This window comes from Carassius auratus, chromosome 50 (assembly GCF_003368295.1).
Source record: "Carassius auratus strain Wakin chromosome 50, ASM336829v1, whole genome shotgun sequence".
Lineage (NCBI taxonomy): Eukaryota > Metazoa > Chordata > Actinopteri > Cypriniformes > Cyprinidae > Carassius > Carassius auratus.
In genome coordinates, this window is record NC_039292.1 from 6,066,134 (window position 1) to 6,084,993 (window position 18,860).

Below are 18,860 nucleotides of genomic sequence, written 5' to 3' on the forward strand. Positions count from 1 at the left end.
TGTTTATCGTTTTTCAATATCCTTTCAATGCCACTATAGTGCCAGTAATGCTGCAGAAATGTCTTATTGTGTCTTTAAATAGCAGAATAAGTGCTCTTCACACGTTATCGTCTGTTTTTTAACCAAATAACACTCATTTTGTTAATGTAGCAAATAAAAGAGGAAGTCAAATGACAATGGCCAATCATTTCCTTACAACCCACATGTCATGAGAGCTTTCCTTAGGCCACAGCAGCCGATGCGTGACCGGAGATCTTATAGATATCCTAGAGAAAAATGGCTTTAGGGTCAGTCTTCAGTCACGAGCAACAGAGAAACTTTACTTAAGGGAACCCTGCCATTGAGGCTCAATTAAAGATCCTCATGTCTGTGGAATTTTCCTTGCATAATGATATAAAATAATATTTAATGATTTCCAATTTCATGTTAAAACTAATTAATTATAATTTTGCTATAAAATACATTATAAATTATGATTTTAAATATTGGGTTTCAATTGCACTCGTTAACTTATTATTAACCCAAGAAATGTATTAACTAAGCAATTTATTAATTATTAAATATCTTAATTTTCATGCTGCTATATCAGTGCTGTAAAAACACACAAGCACTCAAGTTTTTAATGTATTTATGTTTTATTTCTCTGAACACTCAATGTCCTGCAGCAAAGTAGAAATCACATCAGAGCATGAATTGTTTAATTTCTAAGAAAAAGACAGTAGACGTAGTTTTTGTTTAGAAGGTGTAACCATTACAAGAAACTGCACAATAGGATCTCTTCCTAGTTGTATTTAACTGTACGTCACAGAGAAAACAAGACAGATGGTTCACAACAGAATACTTATAACTGTTCACAAAGCCCTAGGAGATGATCAGAGATCAGGCATCTCCAGATCACACAAGAAAACATTCTCAAATGAGCTTCAAAATGAACTGATGAAAGACTGAGTCTGCCCTCGGGTAAAAGTGTTTGCATGTGTGACAGAAAAATGGTTGTTGGGTATAAAGTTTAATTATCCATGCCAGTTTGTAAATGCAAAAAAATATGGTGTTTAAAGAAACAGTTTAAAGTTTGAAGAGGAGTCAGTCATATCTTTAAGATCTTTTTTAATTTAATAAAAATGAAATACAAACAGATCTGTGGTGATACAAATATATTTCATCATACTGTATGTCAAAAAAGTAGTAAAATGTAGCAACAAATTGTGCACCACTGTGATGTCATTGTGATGTCATCGGTTTTCACGAGGCAGATGTCAGTGCAGGCAGACTCAACTCATCTGCAGTTGTTTTTATATTAATAGAGACTAAGACAATCCATCAGTTACATAACACAGCAATACAAAAAATAATAATAAAAATAAAACAAATAAAATAAAATAACAAACAAATCTAACAATAAAAAACGTATAAAAAGAATCATATTACGAGGAAAGAAGGAAAAATATCAGTTACAATTTATTTTCAGCATTTTTTGGGAAAAAAATGCCCTTCAAAAATATTAGAACACTAACTGAATGACTCTACAAATAATAAATAAATACATATGTCAATTTCTACATAACTATTTAAATTAGATCAAATGATCTTGTTGACTGGAGTGTTAGTCTAATGCTGTAATTCCCAAAATAATACAAATCTTCATTATCTAAACACCCTCTATGACCATGACTGAATAAAATCTCGGATCTAAAGAGGCCTTCTAAGCCTTGGAAATGCTTCTGTAATCATAATAACCTCCATTTTGTTTTAAAATAATCCCCTCCATCACCCAAAACACATCTAGTATTTCTCTCACCACATTTTAATGGAAAATGTGCATTACTGCACACACATAGAGCTGATTTTGGTCCAGTATATTCAACCGAAACTAGGACGACCCAAAAAACACTGTGCCCAAGTGCAGCCACCTAAAACTAAAACGGAATGATGTCTCATGTTACAGCAAATTCATTCTGATTTTTTTAGTTCTCGAACTGATGAGGCACTAAAATCACTTTTTTACGATATCTTGACAATTCAATACAAAAACGTAGTAACCAACAGGCCATACATAGTTCAACAGCAACAATCTGTTTAAATGGCGATGACAATTTTTAACAACTGACATAACTTTCTTTTAAAAGTTTTTTAAAAAGCAACTTTGCTTCGTATAAATAATCGCCAAATACAAGCGAAACGAAATAAGATGGTCCAGCGCTAAGTACTTCACATGTATTTGAATGACAAGACACAGAAAAGAGGTGCTAAACATAAAAAATGTACTTAAAAGAAACAGCGCCTCATCTTATGTGCTTCATTAAATCTGAATTAGACATAAACATAGACAGCCAGGTCTGTGAATGTAATGTACTGTATGTTTACTGAGGTAAGCAGCAAGGCTATAGGCATTCTGATTAATTTAAGAATACTGTACTTCTATGCCTTCTGTAATATAAAAAAAGGGATACATCTGATTTGAGGACCATGACCAAGAAAAAGGACATCCCTTTAAATTCTTAGAAACAATTAAAAAAAACTGCATTAAGCTATCAAAAATAAATCTGTCAAAGTATAAAGTCATATCAAGTCGATCTCGAAAGATAATACCATTCTGCACTGACAGACAAGGCACAGCAAACTGGTCATATCTGCTGTAGAAAAATGTAGAAATGGGACATTCTGCAATCCAAGAAAATTTATCTTGTCAAATGGGAATCATGGTTGTGTTTGCTGAAAGAGACAATGGTGCCTCTACACAAGTACTCACTTTTCTTCACGTACATTCTGTAATAAAAGCTGAAAACATGATACAGGAAGCTATAAATCACACAAACAAAGCCCTAAATAAAGGGATGAGCAAGTTATATGACACATATCTCCTGTTGTTTTAAATATATATATATATATATAATAAATCAAAAGTCCTGATTGAAAACTTAAAAGTCAGACATAAAGACTGAAACGTATACCGTTTGATACATCTGATCGAGGAAGGACTGAAAATGCTTCTGTGACCTGATGTTGTCTGGTTTCTTACGTGATAATTCATATAGATTTTGCCTGTTTCAGCAGGATAAGACATTTTTCTGGCTCACGTAGGGAGAAATGAGACAGCTGGGGAATACAGTAAAGGGGGTCTGAGGTGGGTACGAGGAGACCTTGTGCGTCGCTCTGTTTGGTCTTCAGGACTCCTGAGGTACCACTTCCATCATCTTCTGGAATGTTGCTGTGACAGAGACTAGACAGGAAAAATAAACAATAATATATATTATATTCTATAAGAGTCTTGTTTAAAAAAATTAGTTAAATACCATGTGAGACTTAATTAATATATATATATATATATATATATATATATATATATATATATATATATATATATATATATATATATATATATATATATATATATATATATATATATATATATATATATATAATATGTTATATATATATATATATTACAATTCAAATTAAATCTCATTGGATAAAAACAAAGTTATTTTCCACCAAATGTAATACATCTCTTTAAATCTGTCAAATTTTGGAGGTTAAAAACATACCAAATATCTCACGTTGTCTTAAAAAGCATTGCTGTTGAATAAACACTCATAAACTTTGATTTTAAAAACTGAGACATCCAAACCTCAGGAACATTTGAACTTGCAAACAAGTTGAAAAAACAAGAAGAGAGACACTCACAGATGATCTGCAGGACCCATTTCGGCTTGTTCTGCCACCAAACGCCGAAGAAGTACACAGGAACTCCTGTGGCGATGATTCCAAATCCTATCGCACACTCCACAGGGGTCTTCCAGATGGACACCACGATGAGGAACAGGCAGGCCAACACGAAGGAAATAGGCAGCAGAATGTTGACCTAGTGGACAGAGAGGTTGGACAGCTTTAAGATCGTCTGTTTAAAGTCTACTTTTGTCTATTATCATTTCACTTATGAAAGACACACTGCAGTAGTGCTGAGCTCAGTCTTATTCTCCAGCTGCTCATTTTGGTCGGACGTCCTGATCTTTGATGTTTGGGTTGGGTTTTCTCTATTGGAATACAACGGACCGAGCTTTAAGAATGGTTCAAAGCTATTCTTTGCATTCCCTTCTCCTGTCTTTTTTCTTTCTGAAGTCCTTACAACTTCATCACAGTTTCCCGGGTAGCTTCTTTTTCTTAGTGATAACCAGACTGATCTGGTTTTACAGAATGGTTTCATTTACTTGTGCTTGCTAACAGATGGCCTGAAACTCTCCTCAAGCTTTTACTAATTTCCACATAATGATTTTCACTTCTACATTATGATTAATAATTATGATTTCTCTGTCACTTTTCAGCAATTTAATGCATTTATTCCAAATAAAACTATTGAATAGTAGTGCATAAAAAAACACTGTTTACTATGAATTCTATGTTTTATGTTTTTTATGTATTATAAATATTCATCTAGATGTTCAAAAGTTAAACTAATGTAAAATCAATAAATGTCTAAAGGTAGAGAAAGCCAACATTACGTGCAGTACTAAGCACAGTGAAACAAACAACAGACTGTCACTAATGAGATCTGGAAGGAGAGAAAGATTATGAGCAATAAGCAAATGGCCTCTTTCACTCCAGTGCCTCCAAACCACGTTTGATGAACATACTTCAGTATCCGGCAGATGAGTGGAGGCCACTGAGTGCAGTGAGAGACTGAATGTGAATGAATGTGAGAGAAGTGCACAAAAGGGCCTGTGTGTTCTGTTGCTGGCTATGTCTGAACACATATATTAAGGCAGGTCACTTCTCATGCATTTGAAAGTATGATCTTGTTCACCCTCAAATAATGCATCTGTGCTGACTCATTAGCTCCGCCCCCCGGCTCACCTTAATTGGTCGTTCCAACTCGGGTTTCTTGTAGCGTAACCACATCATACCAATGATCGCCATGGCGATGCAGAGCCAATTAAAGAAGCTGAAGAAGTTGATGACAGAGAAAATGTCGTTGGAGAAAGCGTAGAGGAGAGTCATGATGCACTGTGGGGGAAAAGAAAAGAAAAGGTTTAGCCGAATCATCATGATCTGTGAACCAGTTCACTGAAAAGAAACCATTCAAAAGTGTGATTAAAGGTGCTGTAGGGAACTTTTGTAAAAAAAATATCTTTTACATATTTATTAAACCTGTCATTATGTCCTGACAGTAGAATGTTAGACAAATAATCTGTGAAAAAAATCAAGCTCCTCTGGCTCCTCCCAGTGATCCTATTGTCATTTGCAGAAACTCCATCGCTCCCGGTAAAAAATAACCAATCAGAGCTGTGGTCCGTAACTTTGTTTGTGTTCAAAATGTAGAAAAATGTATATAATAAGCGAGTACACCATGAATCCATTTTCCAAACCGTATTTTTGGCTTGTCCTGAATCACTAGGGTGCACCTATAATAAGTGTTTATATTCAGACTATTTTAGATTGCTTCGGGGAAACCGCGGCGGAGTAACCCAGTACCTTTGTGATTCTTCATAGATATAAACAGAGAGAAGTAGTTCCGGCTACAATGTTCTTCCGCAAGACGCAAGCAGTTCTGTTTATTAACCACTAGACCGTCAAAAGTTCCCTACCGCAGCTTTAACTCAAAAACATTATTATAGATCCACACGCTTTCTAATGAATTTACAAAACTTTTTCAGACATCTGTGATCACTGATTAAGGATTTTGAAAACATTTGAAAAATAATTAGCTAATGAATAATTCAGACTTGTGGATCAGTTTGACTGATTCATTAAAAAGAACTGACTCAAAAGACTCAAAAATTGGACCTGATAAATAGATTCATTTAAAAAAAAAAAAAACAATGACTTGCTCAAAAATTAGAACTAGTTAAATGGATTAATTGAACAAAACGGACTTCGAGAAGAATTTGGTTAAAAATGAGAACTATTTATAAAGATTCACTTAAAAGAACCCACTCAAAAGAATGATTCATTCACAGATAAAAACTGGATGAACTGATTCATTGACAAGGATCTGAGATAAAATAATTATTTAATAAAAAATAAATAATAATTAGAACGGGTTAAACTGATTAATTGAAAAAAATAAATCTATCAAAAGAATGATTTGCTCATAAATTAGAACCTGTTAAACTGATTCACTGAACAGAACTGGCTCAAAAAAAAAAAAAGATTCACCTACAAATTAGAACTGGCTAAAACGATTCATTTAAAAGAACCAACTCATACAGTTAAGTTACAGTGAGGAATGAGATTTGTTTTGAACACCTACAGTAAATATAAGTGAAGGCAGAGGGGTCATCAGGTCAGGGTGGATCATCGACAACAAACTGGGAAGATGACCTTCTCGGGAGCCCACGAAGAACAGCCTGAAAGAGCAAACACAAGAGACCGTTTTGTCTATTAGGCCTGATTTCGAAATAACCTGACCCGTGTTTACAGTGGAAAAGCCTGCAGGGTGGCTTTAGAACAACACTAACCAGACACATTCATCAAATAAACATCTTAATGTAAACTGATCTGATTAATGCAACCTCTTCCAAGTGTGTGTTAGTGTTTGTGTGCATTACCTAGAAGAAGTAAACAGAGAGCCATTCACAGAGCCAAAGCATGACAGGCCCACAAACACAGGGATTATCCAAGCCATTGGTCCTAGGTGGTAGTTTCCAAAGTCCTAAAAAACAGCTTAATTATTATGCAACTTTAATAAACATTAATAAAAAGAGAACAGAAAAGTTATGGAGCTAAATATGGAATAGAATGTATCTTTGAGGCGACACTCACCACAGCAACAGCCTCAGAATCGAGCATTTGCTGCGGACTGAGTGTGGTGAAGTAGGCCAGGTTGGTCAGCACATAGACAATGGTGACAATGGGGAGCGAGATGATGATGGCCAGAGGCAGATTTCTGTAACACATCGGCACATACACTATTACATAATACAAAACTCCACTGTGCTTTTCCATTTATAAAAATTTAATATATGAGGTTATTATTGTGCTCTGTTATTTTTTAAATTTGTGAGGAAGTTCATAAAAATATATTTCATAAATGAAAAATATATATCTTGAATATGTTTATATATATATATATATATATTAAATAAGAAAGATAAAATAAGTCTGACTTACTTGTATGGGTCAATCATCTCCTCTGTGACAAAATTCAAATAATTCCTGTTAAAAAATAAAATAAAAAATTGAAGCACATCCTGTTCTACATGTTCAACTGCTGAAGACCAAAAATGAGTGAAAATGAGTGAAGAAACTATAATAACATTTATGAAAATTCAGAGAAATTAAAACAAGTGATTTACAGAATGGCCGATGAATAGTTTGAATTCTAATAAGGGAATATGTGTGCAATTGTAAATGTGTTATCATAACAACTGTGTTGTTACATGGAATGCGATTTTGGACCAATGACATTTCACAAAAAAAGCAAAACGATCAAAATATCTTGTATGTTGTGTAGTCATGGCTGTTTAAGATAATAATAATAAAAAAATTAAATTGAAAGGATTCACAACATAAGATATCTTGGTTCACATGGTGTATAATTGCATTTTATTTATGATTTCCTAAAGCTAAAAGTCTAATTATTCCTGTTTTCACCGAGTTCCACCCAAAACTTGTTCTGTGGTCTTACCATCCTCCATAAGCAAACAGCCCACTGTAAAGAGCCAATCCGATGTTGCCAAAATCTGTATTGCTTCCTTTGAATGAATTTGCGGGCAGAAGCTCGGTGGTATCACCTGAAACAGAAACAATTATCGTGAAACATGAGATTACAATGCTGCTGCAAACTATCAGGAACATTACGTAATAAAATCAACCCGTACAAGTCATAATATCCAGGGAGCACTCTGTAATTCCCACAACATTATCCCATGAGAGGAACAAACAAGCTTGCATGGAAAAGTTTCGAAGTGGACGACTGTTTCATAATACGATAATAATAATGATGTCATAATAATAAAACTGAGTTTTCAAAATCATTCTGCTGATATTTTCAAGGCTGGTTGTGGGTAGTAGGTCGGTGCATGAGGGACAAGGCCACAGAAGTCACATCTGAAAAGCAAGAGTGATGGGAACACACGAACTAAAGAGAAAATGTAGGGTTTGCACATTCTTGAACCCGAAGCTTTTGAATTTTCCACTGGATTAACAGATGAACATAGTGTTGTTTTAGACTGGGGCACGTTCTCAATCTCTCCCGTGAGAAAGCCGGGGGCGATCAAAACTCTACGTACATCCATCTCTCCAAAGCCTGCGGGCTACAAAGAGAAAAGGACTTTCCTAACAGAAGATGATGTGACTTCGTTCAATTTATGGTTAGGAAACTGCCACTTTAAAGGAATGGCCAAGCAATCCAACAACCATTGTAGTTTAGCAACAAACGTGCAGGTGTAGAGAAAAAAACTAGTTTAACAGGTTTGAAGGAAATTATATGCAGAAAAGAAGAATATTAGGGAAAATCTTGGCATAGTGGTTAATGACTTTAACGATCAGAAAGTAAAGCACATGATAAGCACAACTTTCTTACCCACTGCTCCGGGTGTGTGTTCATGGTGTGTGTGTGTGTTTACTGCTATGTGTGTGTGCACTTTGGATGGGTTAAATGCAGAGCACCAATTCTGAGTATGGGTCGCCATACTCGGCTGTATGTCACGTCACTTCACTAAAATCTAAAAACGCACATTTAATAGAACATTCCTCTATGCTTTCCCCATAGTAGAGTAATGGGTAACTATGGCAACGGGGAATTATATGATACATTTAAATGTGTTGCCATTCATCAAATATACATACACTTCTGTTCGTGGTCAGAAAGCTTTTTTTTCTAAACAATTATATTTCTATTCATATATACATTAAATTTATGAAAAACAACAGAAATTTTAAAACGTCACACAAAAATGGTTACTGTAATAATAAGACATCTGTAATGGTAAGGAGGTGTAATGGCAAACCGTGACAAAATCATCATAATAGAATGATTTCTGAAGGTTCATATGATACTGATAGCTAAAGTAATGGCTGCTGAAAATTTAGCTTTGCATCACAGGAATACATTACATTTTAAAATATATTAAAATACAAAAAAAGCCATTTTAAATTATAATAATATTTCAGTGTTACTGTTTTTCTGTATTCTTTATAAAAATAAACAAATTAATTAATAATTGCTTAAAGTATTGCTTATTGTTTTTTCATGTTAGCTATTGCATTACCTGATGTTAATATTTAAGTATTATAAAATGAATTGTCCTGTGGCAACGAACTGAGGCTAAAGTAATTTAGGCTTGAGTTGAGTTGGACTCTACCTCCATGAACTCTACATAGGGGATTTGGGAACATGTCCAGTGTGTAAGAATGAATGTAGCCCAAGGCAAGCTCATGTGAATCAGTGTGATCAATGGAGGCCAACGCCGCCTGGTTACATGACACAGCAGGCAAGCTAACTGTGTGTGTGTGTGTGTGTGTGACTGTATTCCTGAGGCAGTCAGGCGCAGAACAAGACTGAAAGCCTGTAAAAACTCTCTGTATAAACTTGAGTATTACAGGCTCAGACTTGAGCCTCACAGAACTGAAAACACTTCGACAGCAGATCTCAGCTTAGCCTAGATTTAATCTGAAGAGTTCTTAAAAACAACACGCAATCTTAAAAACACAATAGACAGCAATGCAGAGTGTGAAAGTAAGTTCAGTGAGCTGAGTGTCCCATACAGCATCAGGTGTAACCGTTGTCACCTCAATCTGAACAACTTAATGAGAGGAAAACAAGGGCATCTGGTCAAATAGAGATTTACACTGACACACTGCAGAAATGTGTTGTCATATTCTAGTATCAAACAAAATAATTTTAAAGAGGTCGTATGATGCACTTTCAGTTTTTCCTCTTTCTTTGGAGTGTTACAAGCTCTTGGTGCATGAAGAAGATCTGTAAAGTTGCAAAGACTAAAGTCTTAAATCCATTTGATTTGTCCACTCCCTCCTAAAATGCCTCGTTTAAACGAGCCCCCACATGTCTACGTCAGTGTGTGGGAAGATTTGCACAACACTGCCCAAATGTTCATGCCTGAAAGGAGACGCAACTTTTATTCTTGTTGTAGTATTGCTGTTGCCTCCAACGCCATGTCGACATGGTTTTATTTTTATGCGGTGCAAAATGCAACGCAAAGCATAAAAACACAGGATATGTCATTATAATCAGTAATTATGTCCCCACTGGATGCAACAAATGCCTTGTTTGTAATGGGCTTTATTATTTTTGTCTGGTCGTGCTGGGAGATGCAATTACAGTATGTTAAGGGGCTTAACATTTCTGTCACACTCCTGATTAATTCGGCCAATCACAACACACTGGATAGCTGGTCAATCAGCGTACACCGTGCTTTTCAGACCAATGACCTTTGTAAACATCAATGCGTTTCAGAAAGGCAGGGCATAGAGTAGAAACAATAATATACAGTGTGTGGAAAATAATGTGTTTTAAACTGCATAAAGACATCGCATTACACCAAATACACAACATAATGTTCTTTTTAGCAACATAATATGCCTCCTTTAAAATTATGCTTTGGAATACTTTATTTTGTATGAACATTTTGTTGTAAAATACAAAGTATAAATTACGTTTTTATTGGCTTTGGTCAATAATATTTTTAATTTATTATTTAATCATCTATTATTTATTTATTATAAGTTGATCAAAAGTGACAGAAAACACATTTGTGTTTCAAAAAATATTTATATTTCAAATAAATGCAGTTCCTTTGAAATTCTTGTTCATCAAAAATAAAATAAAAAATGTTTGCAGTTTTCACAAAAAAAGATAACTCATAGTAGTAAATAAATAAATGTAAATAAACAATTCCTTTAAAACAAATAAAACAGACAAAAAAAAAGCTATCATTAAATCAAAATGAAGGAAGTGTTACACAACCTCCAAAGTAATGCTGTTGTCACACCAGTGTTGTGTTGTGTTTCCATTATGACCTATATTTGCATCAAACATTTACTCTTCCAAAAAAAAAATATATATGTGCCTGTTTATTGTGTTATTGGGCTCAAATCTTTTCTTTTTTCTGTTCCCCTCGGGTTTTTTTTTTTTATTTTAATTTCTTGTTAGCTCTCAAATATAATTATCAACCCAGTGACAAAAAGACCAATGAAAACTTCCTACCAATGATAATTCTAATAAGTGGGTGGAGTCAAAAAAAGAAAATGATTAGAGAACTCCAATCCCAGAAGAGTTCAAGATGATTAATAAACCACAAGGTGTCCTGTTACAAGCTACGTTTTAGCATCGGCAGAATCTAACAGAATTATGCACAAGTGGCTTTCTCCATACAAACACAAGCACTAAGATACACACTGAGACCTTTTCTACGTGAGATAAGTCTATTATGCAGTCAAACAGAATCTATTTTGTGCACAAAGTATGATGCAGAGAAAGGAAATGTCACAGAGGAAGGTGCTGTGAATTAAACAGCATTTTCAAAACCTTGTTTACCCATATACATATCTGAGGACATTTCCACAGACATCTCTCAGGGCAGGGAGGGTGTGTCCATCTGATGTTCAAATTTACAGTCATCATTATCTAGCCTAATTTTCACAAAGTCACACTGCATTGTTTATCTAGCTTGCACACAAAAACACCCGACAGATAGCCAGCTGCCTTGGGGTCTTTAGTCAACACAGACAACAACCGAAGCATTCAAACTAAAATGGAAAGTCATAAATGACTGATTTGAAACAATGACTCTATATATAGTAGTCCTTCTCGCAAGGGGAGAATCGATTTGACTCTGTATAGATACATTTTTCATGTCTGTTATGATAGTATACACAGAGTTTCGTGCTCAAGTTCACAGAGGCAGAGATGGCAGAAAGCGTGCCCTGTTTGCTTTCATTATTTTACAAAAGCACAATGTTTTGTTGTTATAGTGAGTGCCAACAAATAAACGTAGAGGCGTTTACAAATTTGAAAGATGTATTACTCTTATTTTTATGACCAAAATGATGGCGTATTTTAAGAGCAAGTGACTGCAAAAACATGAAAAAACTTTACCGACCACACAATTTTTAATGGTATAGTTCAAATGAATTTTTAAACAATGCTGCTTTAGAAGTATCCTGATGAAGCACCTTTCTACCGTGAGGGTTAATCAGCTAAAGGTCAAGTTCTGAGACTTAAACACACAAAGAAATCCACACCAAAAGGCAAGACCGAAATCTGGCAAAGTCTTGGCAAAATTTGAGAGAGGCAGGCCACTTAAAAGAGTCGTGCCCTACAGTTCTGGCTCCCATATTCAATAATCAACAGGCAGCAAGGCGTCTCCTTCCCATTTTCCTTTCTTTCAGAAACCATCTTGCTGTCTGTCACTACACATCCACTGCTGTGGGCATTGAGAGTGGGTGGTTTGGAGAAAAAAGCTAATTATCCATTCTCATTAAACAGTCAGTTTCACTGACTCACAACTATGTAAGTGATACCAAATTCAGGCCTTTGTTTGTGCAGTAAGTGAATGGGCCTTTGTTAATTTTCACCTCAGACTGTGAAATCCTCTTTTTCCTTTCTGAATTTGTGAGGTTAAACCAGTAAGCTTGCATAAATGTAATTGTTCTTCTCTGTGAAACCACTGAAGATAATTCAAGTTAGTGATTTTGACTATTTAAACAAACTACTGTAGTTCATGTCAAGTCTGTAGGAAAGATCTGCCCGTTTATTCTACAAATCTTTGAATTGCTCTCTTTCTGTTTGCTCACTCTTTCTCTAGACTATTGCGTTCAGTGCTTTATTGTCTTAGTAACAAACAATCAGAGCTGCTGTTCTGTCTGCACACTCAGGAGGTCTATAATTCTCTGCCGAACTGACCGGTCCACAAATATACAACTACAACTAGATGTTGCCAATATAAGGCCTGAACCTGGGTCAAAAAAGAGATAAAGTACTAACATATCAAAATAGCATGAGTCATGACTGCTGATATATATTTTTTTATATATTATAGTACAGTGCGATTTCATTGTTTTCTAGAACTAAACAGTACATTGAATATAAAAATCTAATTAAAAGAAATTAAATAAATTAAATAAAAATCAAAAAAGTTTGTGGAAAAAACTAGCTACAGTAGTTTGGGATTAGTTGTTGGTTGGTAGTAAATGATAAATACATATTTAATATAAATAAAAGAACATTTTTATATAAATATTATTCAATATTTATACCATAATTTTTTCTAAGTATGATGTTTAACTGAATGGCTCAGAAATATAACAAAATCTTCAAAATTATGTTATTTTGCATGAAATGTATAATAAAAATTTACTGAATAATGTGTCATTTTAATAGTTGAATATAGTCAATAAATTCACAACCATCGAGGTAGGATATTTGAAGTTTTTAAAGCTAACTAATTTTATGTTAACTAATAGTTTATCTATTAACTGTGCCTTCCATTGCTTTAATAAAGTAATGTGATGCCAGTTTGTTACCTATTTATAAAACAGTAGTTATTTTTTGCATGAGGCTGATGTTAACTGAACATGGTCTCAAACGCTGTGTAGCTTGCAGACCCTTTTCATCCAGCTAAGAGCTCACAAAATTGTTGGAACGGTACATTGTATCCATAGCAAAAGTAAAGGACCACCTAGGACCATACGAATCTTTATTCATACCAGAAAACATGAATACAGTCCCTATATGCTTACATATACTATTCGTATGGGTTCATGTGGTTGCTGTGTTACACAGTCCACGTTTTTATAATATATAATAAAACACCATCCGCCTTCCCTTCATTTTTCAGCACTTGTTTAGTTATCTGACTGATTCTTAGTGTACACATTGGAAGTATTTGAGTGTTACCCACCTTTGCCGATCTCCACAAAGCCAATAATGATGATGAGGCCCAGGGCGAGTAACTTAGCAGCAGCAAAGGCATCTTGAACCCTTGTGGCGGCCTTCACACTGTAGCAGTTGATAGCAGTCAACAACACTATGGGGAGAGATGGATGGAGAAAAAGAACGACAGGCATTTATTTTAAGTCTTTCACAACAGAGGCTCAGAGGAACTTAATCTAAATACTTAGTAAACTAATTAGGCTAGATTTTGTCATCCATCTCTTTAACTCGGGAGGCGTCAACCACAAAGCACTGTTTACATTTCAGCTATACACGTGGCAGGATGATCTGGCATGCTACTTTTTTTAAAAGAAACAGCATGGCTGAAAAACTTGGGGTTGAATGAAAAAACACACATCAAATAAACTTTGGTGTAATAACTGTCTGATAGTGTGATCTGTGTGATCTTGAAAATGTCAGCACCATATGTATGTAGGTTCAAATAAATAGGATAATTATAGACTACAGGACACAATAATCTGCCTAATTGGGTTTGATTGTATTACTGGGTGGATCTACAGATAATTATTACCTGACTCATATGCAGATGTCTTGCTTTACTTATTCAATCCAGTTACTTTGCGATTCTTTGTCTGTTTAATTCTGTTTCAATGCGATTAACAGAAATCCTATTGACTGAATGGCTATGTCACATAAATATACTGAGTAAGACTGATTGGCCTTGTCGGGGTGGACAGCCTTGTGGGACATTTTTTTGTGAATAAATTGTGAGTAAAATGTATTTATAGCTCTATGTCTGCTATACATTTTTTCTTCAGCTTTGTGGGATTTACATGTTATTCATGTATTGATGTGGGTTTCCCCCATAATCCAAAGCGTACAGTTTTATTAAAAATTGTCACTAGGTATGGGGATGTTTCCCTGTCTACAAGACAATGGACAAACAAACGTGGTTTGGAAAAAGGATGGATGGATGAATACAAAATAAGCAGGTATAGATGCCACAGCCTGCAAAAAACTTGAAAGTTCACTGACCAAATACTGGTAAAAAGATTTTGAGGAAATAATAAAAATCATGCTTGAGCTCCTACCACCTCAGCCTCCAGCCCCTGCCTCCAAGCTCCCTATTATATGTGATTAACTAACAAATACTTCAAAGCAGCATTCGCTGTAAATCAGTCTGGGCACCAAACAGAGAGGAAAGACTGATGGCTTTTGTGTGCCCATAAAGTACAAAAGGGGGTCTGTGTCGGGTAGGACAGTAGGGCCTGGGTCCCCTCACGCAAGAACACATCCACACAGTGTTACACTCTGTCGGGAATTGCAGTTCTCATTCTTAACAGACCACGCATCATGAGACAGAGGTTCCTCCCCAAGCTCCCTTACAGCCGGAGCATGGTCCCGCTCAGGGGGGCCTCTCCCATGGATACGCAGCATAGTTTCATACAACGAACCAATCATGAAGTCCCTTTTCAATCATGACCTTAAAACACATGAGAAAATAGGTCAGGGGAATAGTGGCCAGCTGCTATGCCAACAGACACAAATACTGTCTATGAGGTACCAAACCGTAAAATTGATTAATTGGGCTGAAATTTGAATGTTTGTACCAATGTAAATGTTGGTATTAGTGTTGTAAATCCTGTAACCTGTCGATGCTCAGCTTAAACTTAAGGCCATAGTCATCTTTACCTCCCTTTCTGTCTCATCATGTGAGTTCTTATGGAAGGATTAGACAAGCCACTAACAGGGCGGGATTATAACGGATAGTGGGTGCTGTGTTCATTCACTCTCTCACAGTCACATAGAATATGCATTCATGTACCCCAATCAAGCTTTCAATTGGTATAAATGAGAAAATAGGAGGAGAGAAAGAAAGACGAGACAGAGAAAAAGACAAGGAAAGAAAGTGAAATATGGGTTTTAATTTATTGGCCAATTGGTAATTAGGGCTTGAGTTAATTCTGATAATCCCGACTGGTTTAAACCTGCAGGAGGGCTGCATTGCTTGCATGGGTGCTATGGTAAATCACAACCTTGACATACTGCCATGAACATGCATGTCAAAGAACTGTAGCACTTCATGACTGCATTCATTAAATCCTATTGGTCCTCATTTTGGGAATTATACTGTAAAAAAACACACAATTTATGTCAATCTATAAAATAGAGAGCCGTAGTAGGCTGATCATTGACAATGAATAATCTTGGTTTAGACATGTATGTTATTGTATAAAGACGTATTTAAATGGAGTTTCTGAAGAAATATAATAAATTATTAAGTTCATGTAATATGATTTATGTTACTAGCATTGGTTAGCTTTTCTAACATGAACTTCATAATTACGCTGTTTTTTAATTTACATGCTGGGGGAAAAAACGTATTAGAATTTTCTAAATTTTTATTTATAATGAAAATAATATAAACGCGTCGCTAAACTAGTGCATAATTAATATGACAATGCGATTAATTTGCATAAAGCCCGCCACCAGTGTGATGTAGCAGCGCGCGCCTCCTCCTCCCTACACTAACAAGATGATGAAATGTTCCGCACCTTTTCAACAGCCTTCTCAGTTTCGACTTCCTCCTTATGGGCTACACACGCGGTATAAATGTCAACACATGGCTGCTTTTCTGTAATTACACATTTCTGTCACATATGTAGTTAAAATCGTTATATGTATAACCTGGCCGAATTATGAGCGAAATGTTGTATATGAGGAGACTTGAGACGCTGAGAAGATGAAGCGCAAGAAAGGCATGCGAATTTACAGTCGATGTACATTCTAACGTCAGAACCGTTCAACTGAGAAGATTTGCTAAAATAGTGACTTAAGCCATCAGTCGTATAGTTTATTTGTGATATAAATGTGTAAAACTAACTTTTATGTGATTTAACGATGTAGGTAACAGGTTACTCACAGATACACAGGCAGGCTACCAGTTTAGCCCCCGTCTCGGGGACAGGGCAGATGGGAAAGATGGGCTTCAGGAGGTATGTAGCGAAAACATAGGCGACAATATACTGTGAGGACGGCCTGATGATGAGTAGCTCGATCCAGAGTTTCAGAAACGCAGGCAGGGAGCCGTAAACCTCAAGGATGTAAGCGTAGTCACCCCCCGATTTGGAGATGGTGGTCCCCAGTTCGGCGTAGCACAGTGCGCCTATAGTGGAGAAGACGCCACATACAGCCCACACGACCAGCGACAGCCCGACTGAACCGGCTTCTTTCACCACTCCTGTCGGAGTTACGAAGATGCCAGAACCAATAATGGTGCCTACAATAATGGCCACGCCGTTCACAAGAGTAATAGTTCTTTTCAGCTCGACTGTCCCTTCTCCATCCGCCGCTGAGGTAATATCTGCGCTCGGGCTTTCAGGCGTGCCGTCTCCCGGTCGGCTCATGTTACCATTTCCACCTCTGCTGGAGAGCATCTTCTCCGTCACCTGCTTCTCGTCTTCATCCCGGTCCGCAGATGCATTTGAACTCCGTTTCTTCAACGCTGACATTGCTTCCTTTTCTCAAACAAAGCCAGACGCTTTGTTTTGATCTGTTTGTAAAAATGACCCGTTCAGCTCCCTCAGACTGGGGTTGGCTGATGCAAGGTGGTACCGTAGAGTCGGTTCTGACTCACAGAAACGTGGTTTCTGAAGTGTGTCAACGTTTTGAGCCACACAAAGCATCTCCTGACTCGGACTGCCTCCTCCGCGTCATTATGTGTTTATATTTGAGGTTTATATCGCCATCTAGAGTCTCTCCTCCTGAAAGAAATTACTGAGCGGTCCAGCAAGTTGAGCAAGTTGTGTAGCCTACGTTGGATCAGTACTTTTCCTATGAAGGTAATTTAATGCAAAACAATAGATTTGCTTACGCAGGGTAAGAGTTGTGAAAGTGTACATAAAACTAAGCGTAAATTAAATTTGCATTCGTAAGGTAAAGGTGCAATCGCGTTTCAAGCATAAGAAAAAAGTTGTCAGCACTTTACAGTTACTCATAAGTGTAATTCAAGTATTGTGAAACTGCAGCTTCATGCTAAAGCAAAACACATATGATCTGCATTCTTCTGACTTCCATTTTTCTGCTCTTCCACTTTTGGCACTTTGTTTTCGCTAAAATACGGTCAAGCCTGTGAACGGTGATTTGCAAGCGAAAACTACAGTTTAAAGTACTGCAAAATTGATCAACTGCATAAAACCAGTCTGTTCTCATAAAAATAAAAATAAACTGTTGCAAATGTCTAAATGAATTGTTGTGCATTTGGGGCAAATAATTTCCAAAATAAACCGATATTAAGAGATAAGAAATAACCACTATTTTAACAACCGAGGTATGCAGCAAAGCTTTTGTGAAGCCACAACACGCACAACCTTGAGGTGGATGGACTACAACAGCAGAAGACCCCACCGGGTACCACTCATCTCCACTACAAATAGGAAAAAGAGGCTACAATTTGCACGAGCTCACCAAAATTGGACAGTTGAAGACTGGAAAAATGTTGCCTGGTCTGATGAGTCTCGATTTCTGTTGAGACATTCAGATTTTAGGCGTAAACCGAATGAGAACATGGATCCATCATGCATTGTTACCACTGGGCTGGCTGGTGGTGGTGGTGTAATGGTGTGGGGGATGTTTTCTTGGCACACTTTAGGCCCCTTAGTGCCAGTTGGGCATCGTTTAAATGCCACGGCCTACCTGAGCATTGTTTCTGAGTATGTCCATCCCTTTATGATCACCATGTACCCATCCTCTCATGGCTACTTCCAGCAGGATAATGCACCATGTCACAAAGCTTGAATCATTTCAAATTGGCCCCCACAGTCACCAGATCTCAACTCAATATAGAGCATCTTTGGGATGTGGTGGAACGGGAGCTTTGTGGCCTGGATGTACATCCCACAAATCTCCATCAACTGCAAGATGCTATCCTATCAATATGAGCCAACATTTCTAAAGAATGCTTTCAGCATCAATGCCACGTAGAATTAAGGCAGTTCTGAAGGCGAAA

At 36.5% G+C, this 18,860-nt stretch overlaps 1 protein-coding gene across 1 annotated transcript; it reads right to left on the reverse strand.

The window, feature by feature from the left end:
* Positions 1-611: 611 nt before the first annotated feature.
* On the reverse strand, positions 612-17,574 carry LOC113066778 (large neutral amino acids transporter small subunit 1-like). Its single transcript, XM_026238794.1, has 10 exons — positions 16,776-17,574; positions 13,860-13,985; positions 7,625-7,730; positions 7,108-7,152; positions 6,760-6,883; positions 6,546-6,649; positions 6,248-6,344; positions 4,852-5,001; positions 3,685-3,862; positions 612-3,220 (listed from the first exon to the last, which is right to left on the reverse strand). Exons 1-10 carry the CDS (start codon positions 17,362-17,364, stop codon positions 3,165-3,167), a joined length of 1,575 nt encoding a protein of 524 aa, XP_026094579.1. The 5' UTR covers positions 17,365-17,574; the 3' UTR covers positions 612-3,164.
* Positions 17,575-18,860: the final 1,286 nt, after the last annotated feature.

Excerpts from the sequence above, each read along its gene's own strand:
- LOC113066778 (XM_026238794.1), bottom strand. The coding sequence starts at position 17,364 with ATGTCAGCGTTGAAGAAACGGAGTTCAAATGCATCTGCGGACCGGGAT. Across the intron at positions 13,986-16,775 it reads GGTAGCCTGCCTGTGTATCT|TGTTGTTGACTGCTATCAAC; the intron begins GTGAGTAACCTG and ends CTCTCCCCATAG. Across the intron at positions 7,153-7,624 it reads CTGTTTGCTTATGGAGGATG|GAATTATTTGAATTTTGTCA; the intron begins GTAAGACCACAG and ends ATTTTTTAACAG.